The sequence below is a fragment of the Neodiprion fabricii genome, chromosome 1 (assembly GCF_021155785.1).
Source record: "Neodiprion fabricii isolate iyNeoFabr1 chromosome 1, iyNeoFabr1.1, whole genome shotgun sequence".
Taxonomy (NCBI): Eukaryota; Metazoa; Arthropoda; class Insecta; order Hymenoptera; family Diprionidae; genus Neodiprion; species Neodiprion fabricii.
Window position 1 is genome coordinate 1,657,851 of NC_060239.1, and position 12,552 is coordinate 1,670,402.

The following is a 12,552-nucleotide window of genomic DNA, read 5'->3' on the forward strand; positions in this document are numbered from 1 at the left end:
TCTTCGATTTACTAGTAATAAGACCAATTAATTCGAAATCAACGGACAGTTCACGTTCGTTAATTTTCCTATCACTCGCGCACAGCGAGTGGCTACGAGTTTCAGTCTGCAAAAGAGAAGGCAATCGAGAACCTTCTCGTATTCGTTTCCAATCGTTAGTAAAACCCGCACAGCGTGAGTTTCCCCAGCTCTACAATACTCTTCCATGTAATATCCAGTAAATTTGGTTCACGGAAACTGATAAGTCGGTAACGAAACTATACGGACGTTACACGTGGCACTTTAATTAACAGGCGTCCCCGGTATTGAATACATTGCCACACTGACCGTCCGGAATTTGAAAAAATATCAGTCTTCGCTCATGGATTCAACTATTAATTGAACAAATAATCGTTTGATTCTTACCACCGGGATGTTAATGATATAAGAAAAAACAGATGACGTAATCCTCGTAGAGCTAATTACAGCGCAGCGTTCATTCGTTTTGAGACGAGGTAAAATATTAGTTGTCTTAAAAATGTTAACTGGTTTTGACCGTCCATATTTTCGCTAAGGTTTCAAACGAATGCCGCCGATTGCGCGGTAAGCCATACCCAGTAATAATCATGCGGTAAATCAACGAAGGCCGTCGAGTAATTACATTCAGATGCTAAGAGGCTGAGGTATCGATAGACCTAATCCACTCTGTACTCGCTACTTTTTCACCACCATTCGCTGTGGCTGGTTCGATCATCTAGTACAGGAATATTGTTGCTCTCGGATAGCGTAAATTTTCCCAGCTACGTTATCGCGACGAATTATATCTGCCTAACCCACGTAATTCGATTAACTAACATGTTTAATGACGACACCAAAGAAGACGATGCAGAAAAAGTCCAACTTTATTCGCGTTCAGCCGGCGGTAAGTTATTGATAATTACTGGAATCGGTTAATCTATTTTTTTTTTTAATTTTTTTGCCATAGCATTTCGACACACATTGACACGAACGATGTTATTGGCCCGTTGCGTTCAATCCTACTGCTAACTTGGTATCGCTTTGCGCCTATTTGTGTTTCGAAATTTTCTCTATTAATTGGATTTTTTGACACAAATACTCCGTTAAAATGCTCGGTCAGTATTGCTTGTGACTATCTGTGCAAACATGCGAATGTAAAATGAATGCATCAAATTTTCATTAAAGCGGCAAAGTATGTTCAATGCATTATGTATAACTAATAACAAATTTAATTTTACAGATTCTAACGAGTTGAATATTCCACATGACTTTGATGAAGCCATTGAAGCAGCCGGTTTGTTTTTTAAGCTGTTGAAATCAGTCATAAATATATTTTTATAGCTCATATGGGATTAGCGTCTGAAAAGAACAAAATGAATGGACACTGATAGAGTCAAATGGAAATCCTTGTGATTATTGTTATTGAATACTATATTATGAGGATTAATTTAACTGTTCAGATATTTAAAAAAATTCCAACCTTGTAATGTGGTTTCTTTTGCAGGCTACGGATTGTTTAATGTCCTGCTAATATTGGCCATTCTGCCAGGAGCATGGGCAAATTTTTTCGACACAACGGTAATGTCTTACGTTCTTCCAGTAGCTGAATGTGATCTGCAAATTACATTCTTCCAGAAAGGAATGCTCAACGCTGCTGTTTTCGCAGGTATTAGACAAGACTGAGTAATAAAAATTATTGAAGATCGTTTAAGTGCAGAACATTTGGTCCAGTCAGTAGGTGAATCAAGCTACATGCGGGAACGTAATTTGTGGCGTCATTGACACTCTGGGAACATCGCAAATCCGGAATTACGTTCAGAACACACCCCTTTAACAAATCATACTATCGCAAAAATTATGTTACCGCATGTAGATTTTCCTTTTCTGAGCGACATACTGACTGAACTAATATTCGAACTGACGAGCTGTATTTGAAGACCCCCTTAATCAACGTTAGACGTTGAAATTGATTCAACATGTACCATAAAAATGTTAAATTTTTAGGAATGGTTACCGCAGCGTTTCCGTGGGGTGTCTTAGCAGACACAAAGGGCCGAAGAACGCTTCTCAGACTGGGATACTGCTGTGATTGCATTTGTAATATTTTGTGCAGCATGTCTCAGAACTTCTACGTTTTACTGACTTTCAAATTCTTGAGTGGATGCATGTGGGTAGAACAATTGAATTAGCATGCAGTGTTGGGTACTTGTGGTCTCCCCTGATCTCTAAAATATTTCTAAAGTGATCGAACACTCGTCCATTAACATTGTGTTTTTATAGAATGAGCGGCCCTTACGCAGTCAACATGACATACCTCGCAGAATTTCACAGTGGCAAGTATCGGTCAAAAGTAGTGCTGTGGGCTCGCCTTTTTCCTTCGTTAGGAAGCATCGTGCTTCCAGGTGATCAATAATTCAATCGTATGCGTTGAGCACCTTCTCCTGCACTGTATGATTAATAAAATGTTTGATTTGATTTTTTTTCAATCAGGATTAGCATGGATTGTAATTCCTCAGCCCTGGTCATTTACCTTATTCAACGGAACGTTTGTTTACAACTCCTGGCGAATCTTTATTTTGATCTGCAGTATGCCAGCTCTCCTGGGATTCATCATCCTACGATTTTTACCAGAAAGTCCGAGGTTCCTGATGTCCCAGGGTAGAAGCGAGGAAGCGATGGAGGTCTTCCGAAGAATATACGCGATGAACACTGGAAAAGCACCGGAAACATTTCCCGTAATGCCGTTTGTTTCAACGCATGAAGAAAAACATTCGTAAGTGATTAACCGATCCGTGTATAAACCACGAACTCTTATCTGCGAAGGTGAAGGCACTTCGTCAGGATGATCCGAAACGGAAAACAGAAGCTGTGGATACCTCGAGAAGAGCATCTGTCTGGGAAAAAATCCGAAACGGTGGTGCACAGGTGACGCCCCTGTTTCAGAAGCCACATTTCTGCCACTTCTTCCTGATCATCACCATACAATTCGGGGGCCTCCTCAGGTACGTTGTCACCATTCATTCACAGTAGAATTGCGGAATATCAACTTGTCGTTTTCTGCGCAGTCTGAATACGCTGCGTCTGTGGATGCCTCAGCTCTTCACATTGATGGAAGACTTTAAACACAAAAAACACAACGTCGGCATCGGTCGTCCAACTCTGTGCAACATGATAAGTACGCCGAGCAATTCAAACTTTACAACGTACGATGAAATCAACTCCACGATGGCTAAAACATGTGACGTGGTAAGTTTACCTTGTGCAAAATTAGTTCAATGTCTACTTCAGATCTTTCGGCATGGCAAAATCGTCGTTCGAGGTATTTTGAAATAAAATAATTTGCAGGTTCCTGTCTACAGCAGGGTTTACATCAATTCCATAATCTTGGCCATTACCATTGTCATAGCTTGTTCAATTGCCGGGAGTTTGGTTAATCGGATCGGGAAGAAGAATCTCTTGCGTGAGTATTTTGTAAGGTCACATAACGCAGGACATTCGATTAATTTTACTCAACTGCAAATCGAATTTCGTTGGAAGAAATTATTATTTTTCTCACCTTGCAGTTGTTGCCTTCTTGATCCCAGCTGTTTGCGCCTTTTTGTTGAACTGGTCGCCGAATTCTGACGCGACATTGACGCTTCTCGCCATTTACATGGCTTCTGGCAACGTCTCGGTCACTACTATCATCAGTTTCACCGTCGACCTAATGCCGACGACTCTCAGGTTGGTTGAAATTCGGACTATCGACACGTGGTGGAAAATGAAATTTACGTGAACTTTCTTGTTCCAGAGCAACGGCTGTTACTCTGGCCATGGCCGCCGGTCGGATCGGCGCGATGTTCGGAAATCTCCTGTTTCCGCTGCTTTTGAGTACAGGTTGCATGGCCCCCTTCATATTTGTCGGAGGGTTCCTGCTCGGTGAGTCGGTTTAAGCTTTTATTCAGGAATGTTCAAAATCCCTAAAGATAATTTTTTATCATACTAACCAAAATCAATGTTTTTTCATGTGCACGCAGCCTGCTTTTCATTGTCCATCTTCATTCCGAAACCTCCATCAAGGCTGATGTAAGGTTTTGGATGGATTTCTTTGGCGCGTCAAGATCACCATCAGAATTTCAATTTTTTACCTTCGTACCTGCTTCATCTGAATATGAACGGTTTTCTCACAATGTGTACAAGGAGACTGCATCTTTTTGCATTCGTGTGAAGTACTTTTTCTTGTATACTTAATGTATTTATTGCAGGACACTCACTCGACGTGCTTTCAATTCTCAACAAAGCATGTGCCGTGTGCATGCATGAAAATCGTCACGATTGTACATACGGATATGTAGGTGTATGTAGTTATTTGCGTAATAAAATTCTTCCGTAAATACTTGCGACGTGAAAAATTTATTCGATAGTGTTGATACGACGGTATACCTGGTGTACTTGTATATAAATATAGAACAATGTTAATACCATTACTCACAATCAGCGATACTATCAAAGCAGGTGCAAACATTATACATACAATGCGCACGATGGTACATCAGCTCAAAATCCTACCGGCCACAGTTCTATTGCATGAAATTCCTTCACTCTTGTCTCATTTTCAATCAGGACGAGATGTCTGACGGTGAGATGTCAAATGGGAGAAAACATACCGTGGAAGTGTTCACTATTTCGTATTCGCCTCCAGCTGAGTCCTCCGTCATTGTGGACGGTGAGTCGTGTAGATCACTATCCGCTACTTCGTTATCACTTTTTTTTGGCAAAGATGATGTAATCTCAGTCAAGTCAGTTACGCGCTCGCAAGTCGAACGCCCTCAGCTCTCAGTTTCGAAACATTGTTCTTCCTCTCACTCGCAGAACCGAATGAATCGACGACGCCGTGTGACTTTGAGGATGCCGTTAAAGCGACTGGTATGTGTGACATGGTAGGAATTTGGAAAAGGGAAGGTCGTCATTTCTCGATGAACATTTCCAGGATACGGCCTGTACAACTACTTGCTTCTACTGGCCGTTCTTCCGGGAGGATGGGCGAGCTTCTTTGACGTTACGACAATGTCTTACGTGCTTCCATCGGCCGAATGTGACCTTCAGCTGACGCTGTTTCACAAGGGAGTCCTCAACGCGGTGACATACGCCGGTAATAAAACAACTGATTGAAAATTCACTCTGACGTTAATCACTTTTCAAAACCTGATATTCTGATCACGGAGCTCTTCAGGCATGATGACATCGGCGTTCTTCTGGGGTTTCTTGGCTGACACGATGGGGCGACGTTCTCTGCTAATGGTCGGTTATTTGGCCGATTCTGTTTGCAATATTCTGAGTAGTACTTCGCAGAGTTTCCAAGTTTTACTTATCTTCAAATTCCTGAGCGGAATCATGTGAGTAAAAGCGGGACGAAATGGCTCTACCGTGGTTGACAAAAAATCAAAACACACCAGGATAATATCAGTATAATGTGTAGAACGAATTCATGTGTTTAGAATAAGTGGTCCTTTTTCAATCAACATGACGTACCTGGCAGAATTTCACGGCGTTAAGTGCAGGACTAAAGCGCTAATGTGGCTCAGCATGTTTCCCTCCATGGCCAGCGTGGCACTTCCAGGTGAGTTTTTGTCTCAACTTGAAGCGTCGACGTTATCACCGAATTTCGCTAAAGGCATTTGCTACTCCAACTTGTAACAGGCTTGGCGTGGATAGTAATTCCTCAGTCGTGGTCATTCTCCCTCTTCGATGGGACCATCGTCTACAACTCCTGGCGAATTTTCATCTTGATCTGCAGCGTGCCCGCAATGCTGGCGTTCTTGACGCTACTCTACTTTCCGGAAAGTCCCAAGTTCCTAATGTCCCAAGGCAAAAACGACGAGGCGATGAAGGTTTTCCGAAGAATGTACGCGATAAACACTGGAAAACCGCCGGAGTCATTTCCCGTAATGTAAACCATGCCAATATTTGAAGAAACTTGCACATCCTCATTCTAACCGTCGATCTCTTGCACGAAAGGTGAAGGAACTCTGTCAGGAACGTCAGAAGAGCCAAACCGAAAGTTCGGATGAGCCAAGACGCGCCTCGGTCTGGGAGAAAGCTCGGAGTGGTTGGGCTCAGATAAGGCCCCTCTTTCTAAAGCCGCATCTCGCCCGGTTTCTCCTAATTGTCGCCATCCAGCTCGGATGTATGCTCAGGTACGTATCGATACATTTCGATACAAGGCGCAGGGGATTCACGTGTAATTTTCATCCCAGCATGAACACTCTCCGGCTCTGGATGCCTCAGCTTTTCACAATGATGGAAAACTTTGATTACGAGAATCGCGATGCCAGCTTGGGCGCTCCCGTTTTGTGCGACATCATACTGGCTTCGAACCCTTCAACTGTGACACGAGATGATGCGTACCTTAACTCTACGGTTTCGAGTACTTGCGTCGTGGTAAGTTCCTCTGACCGATACACCGCAGCATTCGGTTGTACCGCGGTTGTTGCATTTCACTACTCTTGAGCAAGCGTTTTCAGGCACCCGTTCAGAGCAGAGTTTACATTAACTCGATGATCATCGCATGCACCTCTATCATAGGCTACATGCTTGCCGGAAATCTGGTCAATTTAGTCGGCAAGAAAAACCTCTTGTGTAAGCGTGCCAGAAAGAAGCTAAGTGTAATCAATTATCACAACTGATAAGCGTTATCTCGCCAGGACTAACCATATGATGTCTTTTTCACTGCAGTTATGGCCTACGCGGTTCCAGCAATGTGCAGCTTTGGGCTGAATTGGTCACCGAATTCAGACGTCACCTTGGCCATTGTGTCCATATTTATGGCTCTAGCCAGTCTATCTATCAACATCATCATTAGTTTTATCATTGACTTGATGCCCACGTCGCTCAGGTTTGTTAGAATTAAATCCACGGATGCAGTAAAATTTCCCAACAGCGGACACCTTCGGGACTGAAAATGTTGTCCGTTATTGAGGAGCGTCCGTTATCCAGAACAACATCAACGTGTAAATTGTTCTACTGGAAATTTTTATACTGTCCATTGTGAAGAGGAATCTATTATTCGGAGGTGTTCATTAAGAGAACTCTCACTGTTGTTATCATTACGCGCACTCAAGTAAATCACTTTATTCTATAGGTAATGGAAGTTCCACCGTGTTTCAGAACGATGGCCGTCAGTTTGACAATGTGCGTCGGTCGCTGCGGTGCGATGATTGGGAATCTATTATTCCCGATTCTTTTGAACGTTAGCTGCATCGTTCCCTTCATGTTTATCGGGTGTTTTTTACTGGGTAAGTGTGGCGCTAAAGGAGACTATTTTTTCGAGACTTTGCTCAATTAACAAATAACAACTGACATCTCGTAATTCGTTTATTTTTCAGTCAGCTTAGTATTGACCATTTTCATTCCAAAGCCGCCACCGAAATTGGTTTAACAGTTGTTAAGAATTTCTGTAACAGATAAATATCGATGGACAATGTGAGCAATGATCTCTACTGTGATAAACTGGAAGTGTATTTGCAGACTGTGCATAGGAAAATATTGTATATAGACGTGCGTATAACGCGCTATCTGATCAGCTCGACAATTGAATTTATGCTAATTCCAACTAAATAAATTAATTCCAAACAAGCATCCCGTACTCATCGTTATCTAAAGTATAATATGATACCGTGCGCAGAGAAGAAGACTTGCGTCAAATGCTGACACAGCAAGGTCGCGATAGTGACTTCGATTAAAACCAAGGTGTTAGGGGTCACTTCAATTGTGTGAAAATAACCTGGTATCAATCAGCGTACCTATCTCCGAATATAAAGCTAAGTGGAGATTCCCGAGAAATTCTAAATCTAGTATACAATTGAAATCGTTTCACGGAATACCTTGCGACAGCCCAGAGTGGCAGCTGGTGCTGTTTTCTGATTGCATTAATATCATCAGAGACGCACAAAACCATTGATTCTGATACTAAATGACCTGGAAAATGAATTAGTTTTCTTTTCAAGAAACGAATACCGTTTCCGCCCAGAGAAGAACCCGATAGGGTTATCAGGGTAAAGCAAACACTCAATTTTTGCAGCACAGAGAAATATGCTTGCAATGAGTTGAGCAACTTTATCTTTTCTTGAATTATTGCTTCAGCAAGATACCAATACTTATTGCAACGAGTAATTACGGTAGCCTTGATGTGTGGTATGGGTGATGAAAACGCAATTTAAGGAAGATAATTGCAGTAAAAATGGTTCAAAATGTCGCTTGTCGTGTAAGCTGTCTTTTGAAATCCACTTCATCATTCTGCAAGCATGTTCAAAACGGAGTCAGGCAAACAGATATGGCAAATACCACGCAGGCCCTGGCAGCTCATTTGCATGAGCTGGGTGAACTTCAGCGTAGCGTCAGTGAAAAGGTACGGGGGAAGTTATAAATAATGACCTGTCATGAGTTTGCAAGTGTTCTCGTCGTCAATGTTTGATCGTTCATTTTTAGAATATCGTCGGGCCACAACCACTGGCACAAAATCGGATATCACGTAAGCTAGCCGCTACTGATACTACGGCGAAATCTTTTTCTCTCTTCTTCATTGAATACTTGAACTGTCTACATTATTTAGGTATAGAGTAAACAACGTTATGTGTGCGCGATAATGCTTGGTATCATTAAACGCTATTATCGCTGACGATGAGTGAGCAGGTAAATAAATCTTGAAGTAGATTTTTCGCGCACCAAGGCATCCCGGAGTAAACTCAATCAGACCTGAGTTACTTGCACGACGAAGACAAAATGCCCGACGAAGAGAAACGGGACGAAACGAAAGGGACTTGTAAGATATTCACCGTCTCATTTCCAACCGAACCTCAGCCACCCGTCGGAGCTGTGAATGGTGAGTTTTCACGCTTTTTTAATCTTACAGTGACGACAAAGTTTCATCATTTTGAGTACCGTTTTCAGAACACGATGAAACGGAAACACCACGCGACTTCGAGGAAGCTGCTGAGGCCACAGGTGAGCGTTGTCGGTTTCCCGACTACCTCGTTCTCTGTCGAATCATTTTTCAGTCATTCATCTTCTTCTCTAGGCTACGGACTCTTCAACTATCTGCTTCTGTTGGCAGCCCTTCCGGGGGGATTCGCAAGCGTCTTCGACTCTACAACGATGTCGTACGTTTTGCCATCGGCCGAGTGTGATTTGCGTCTAACATTGTTTCACAAGGGAGTTCTCAACGCTGTTACTTACACAGGCAAGATTTTCCTCATAGTTACTGTACCGCCGTTACACACGCGGTAGGAATTGAAAGAAATCCGACTGCAAGAACTTGCATTTCACTCAACCAGGAATGATGTCTTCGGCGTTCATTTGGGGCTTCTTGGCTGACGTGAGAGGTCGACGGTCTTTGCTGATATGGGGATACCTGGCCGATTCGATATGCAACGTGATGTGCAGCATGTCGCAGAGCTTTTACGTCCTCGCGTTCTTCAAATTCTTCACCGGATTCATGTGAGTGTAGAATCCGGGCACGTCGGTGCACGGAATCGTCTGTTTGATTTCGCAACAATTTCCTTTACAGCATAAACGGCCCTTTTGCAATCAGCATGACGTACCTCGCGGAGTTTCACTCTTCCAAGCACAGAGCAAAGACGTTGCTTTGGTGCAGTTTATTTCCCTCATTGGGTATTGTCGTGCTTCCAGGTAACTTTTGAATAACATTCATCGCACCTTCTGTATACACAATATATCAAACGAAACTCGGCACAGGTTTGGCGTGGCTGATAATACCTCAGTCCTGGTCGTTCACTCTGTTCGACGGAGCCTTCGTCTACAACTCTTGGCGGATATTCATCCTGGTCTGCAGCATGCCTTCGCTGCTGGCATGCTTGGCGTTGATGTACTTTCCGGAGAGTCCAAAGTTCCTCATGTCTCAGGGTCGAAACGCCGAGGCGATGAAAATCTTCCGAAAAATGTACTCGATGAACACCGGAAAATCACCGGAAACGTTCGCGGTAAGGACGCTTGCTGTGATTTCTGAAGAAACGTTCTTCTCACCAACACCGTGTAACCCTTCTTCTTTGTCACTGAAGGTAAAGGAACTCTGCCAGGAGCGTCAAACGGAGCAAATCAACGATACACCAGCTGACCAGAAAAGCGCGTCCATGTGCGAGAAGATGCGAAACGGTTGGGCTCAGATAAAACCGCTCTTCAAGAAGCCGCATCTCGCCCGGTTTCTGCTGATCATCACAATTCAGTTTGGTAGCATCCTAAGGTGCGTCGACATTGCCGTTCGTTGTCCAAATAGTTTAAGCAATTCAATCGAATATTCGTGTACCTTTACAGTCTGAACACGCTGAGATTATGGATGCCTCAGTTGTTCGCGATGATGGAAAACTTTGACTACGTCAACTATGACTATAGCTTGGGTAACCCGACTCTGTGTGAAATCATAACTATGAAAAATGACACTGATTACGCGGTGAATAGTTTTTCAAACGACACTGTTCCGAACACGTGTATTGCGGTAAGCTCAACAATTTATGAGGCTAGCGATGAATTAATAATAGATTCCGATTATACCACGATGGGACTTCAATTCGTTCTTGAACATTGTATTCGCAGACGGTTGTTTCCAACAAAGTTTACATAAACTCGATCATCATTTCCGCAACTTCGGTGATTGGCTACACCTTTGCTGGAAAATTGGTGAATTTAATAGGAAAGAAGGTTCTCATGCGTAAGGATTTCATATCACAAGGAAGAAGAATAATCAATTTGACCTGATATCTAATTCCCTTCTTTTCTTTCGCAACCAGAGGTGCTCTACGTTGCTGCAGTTACCTGCATTTTGGGACTTAATTGGTCCTCGAGTTCGGACGTCACGTTAACAATTCTTTCCCTGTACACGGCTGCGACGAACATCGCGATCACCAGCATCATCAGCTTCATCGTTGACCTGATGCCCACGTCTCTGAGGTCCGAAGAGGTCGAGTCAAACCGAGACAAAGTCTTCAATTCGAAATTTCAGCAGTTCACCGCGTGACTTCATTTACCTGAGATAATTCCGTTGTTTTAGAACGATGGCCGTGAGCCTGACCATGTGTGTTGGGCGCGGTGGAGCGACGATTGGAAATCTCCTCTTTCCGATACTTCTAAGCGCAGGATGCATGTCACCCTTTGCGTTCGTCGCAGGGTTTTTAGTCGGTGCGTATTACCTGAAAGTTGAATATTATCAGTGAAGAAATACACTCGTTCAATCCTCGTCTCTTTTCTTTTTCAGTCTGCATCGTGCTTACCACTTTCATACCGAGACCTCCCACCAAATTAACGTAAAATACTCAAACAACGATTTCTTTACGCTCATCAAGATCGTTCGTTTTTTTGTTTTTTTGTACCGATTATGCGTCGACGGTTCCACAGTGTTAGATTACTGTTCTTGTTTTCCAAAACAGTGCTCATTGTGAACGCTACTCACAATTAGGAATTAGCGCACACAAGTGAACAGTCCGAAAATACTCATATATTGTAAAATTTCAAGTTAACTGACGAGATAAAAATATGTATATTTATGATTAAATTGTAGGCACGTCCTGCTAGGGTGCAGTGTACATTTTTTCATTTTTACCTTTATGGCGGGTGTCTGGTATAAGACGGGAATATTTCTTTACGAAATATACGAGCGTACTGAAAATAATAATATTTGTCTCCTCTTCTCAAACACAGTTCTGTCTATTTTCATTGACTGAGTTATCGAAACAAATGTTAATTACTTTCGCAAATAACTAGTTAGCTCTTCATTCATTGATTTTGCATCTGTACAAGCGAAAAAATTTCACTTTCGTGAATAATTATTAGAATAAGCAGCTATGTATTAGGTATAACTTGAATTTTGTCACTCTGTATGCTGAGCAGGTAATCTGGTATCGATTATCGCATATTTTAGTGAGCTTCGTTCAAGAATCATTTTTTCATTACTGAAAAATGTACATTCTTCAAGGCGATAGTAGAATAGAAAATATCACGACGCACAGCCCGAAAGAGATCGTTTATTTTTTAAGCGATTTTCGATTTCCATACACCATTAACTCGCCAACGAAGAGCAAGTCATGTCATTGCGACACACCGTGCAAACAATCCAGTATTACAGCTGATAATTTATTTCACGGAATTCCAGAAGAGGACGATGATTTATCGTCTAAATTCACATGAAAATATTTAACCAGGTTACAGCTGGTATCATCGTATTTTCGAGCGGAATTGTACAAGACTCAAGTGAATATTTGATACAGAAGACGTTCGGATCATCTTCGTCATTATTTATAAATTCTCAGCAGCTATTTACGGATTTCAATTGGAAGAGTTCTAAACCAAAATTATGTAAAAATGACGTTAACGAATTTTCCCATGTACCGGCGTATTGGTTGTTATGAACAAGGACAAATTTTTTTTTGTTTATTTCACACTGCACAGCACATACGTACTAGCATATGGTTATGTATCTATGGACATAATGTAATACACTGTATACGTCTTACCTGCAGCATAATTTATCTCTCAGGGAAAACAGCTGTTATTGTTTTTTGAGAATTG

The 12,552-nt window shown here is 42.2% G+C and overlaps 3 protein-coding genes across 5 annotated transcripts; all 3 read left to right on the top strand.

Moving 5' to 3' along the window:
* The first annotated feature begins 617 nt into the window (after positions 1-617).
* LOC124179781 (synaptic vesicle glycoprotein 2B-like) lies at positions 618-4,370 on the top strand. Of its 2 annotated transcripts, XM_046564529.1 has the most exons (13): positions 618-901; positions 965-1,112; positions 1,238-1,291; positions 1,502-1,663; positions 2,002-2,164; positions 2,278-2,399; positions 2,488-2,732; positions 2,821-2,999; positions 3,063-3,243; positions 3,343-3,457; positions 3,561-3,720; positions 3,788-3,915; positions 4,014-4,370. In XM_046564529.1, the coding sequence occupies exons 2-13, from the start codon at positions 1,106-1,108 to the stop codon at positions 4,064-4,066; spliced, it is 1,569 nt and encodes a 522-aa protein (XP_046420485.1). In that variant the 5' UTR covers positions 618-901; positions 965-1,105; the 3' UTR covers positions 4,067-4,370. The 2 variants fall into 2 exon arrangements, with proteins under 2 accessions (XP_046420485.1, XP_046420475.1); XM_046564519.1 differs by lacking the exon at positions 965-1,112.
* Positions 4,371-4,456: 86 nt separating this feature from the next.
* On the top strand, positions 4,457-7,611 carry LOC124179733 (synaptic vesicle glycoprotein 2A-like). Its single transcript, XM_046564437.1, has 12 exons — positions 4,457-4,702; positions 4,849-4,902; positions 4,967-5,128; positions 5,210-5,372; positions 5,475-5,596; positions 5,677-5,921; positions 5,995-6,173; positions 6,234-6,417; positions 6,501-6,615; positions 6,712-6,871; positions 7,144-7,271; positions 7,362-7,611. The coding sequence occupies exons 1-12, from the start codon at positions 4,564-4,566 to the stop codon at positions 7,412-7,414; spliced, it is 1,704 nt and encodes a 567-aa protein (XP_046420393.1). The 5' UTR covers positions 4,457-4,563; the 3' UTR covers positions 7,415-7,611.
* A 131-nt stretch (positions 7,612-7,742) lies between these two features.
* On the top strand, positions 7,743-12,301 carry LOC124179759 (synaptic vesicle glycoprotein 2A-like). 2 transcript variants are annotated; one of them, XM_046564476.1, is made up of 13 exons: positions 7,743-8,383; positions 8,464-8,857; positions 8,926-8,979; positions 9,053-9,214; positions 9,309-9,471; positions 9,542-9,663; positions 9,730-9,974; positions 10,053-10,234; positions 10,306-10,486; positions 10,585-10,699; positions 10,779-10,938; positions 11,039-11,166; positions 11,243-12,301. In XM_046564476.1, the coding sequence occupies exons 2-13, from the start codon at positions 8,758-8,760 to the stop codon at positions 11,293-11,295; spliced, it is 1,665 nt and encodes a 554-aa protein (XP_046420432.1). In that variant the 5' UTR covers positions 7,743-8,383; positions 8,464-8,757; the 3' UTR covers positions 11,296-12,301. The 2 variants fall into 2 exon arrangements, with proteins under 2 accessions (XP_046420432.1, XP_046420440.1); XM_046564484.1 differs by having other exon boundaries at positions 10,782-10,938.
* Positions 12,302-12,552: the final 251 nt, after the last annotated feature.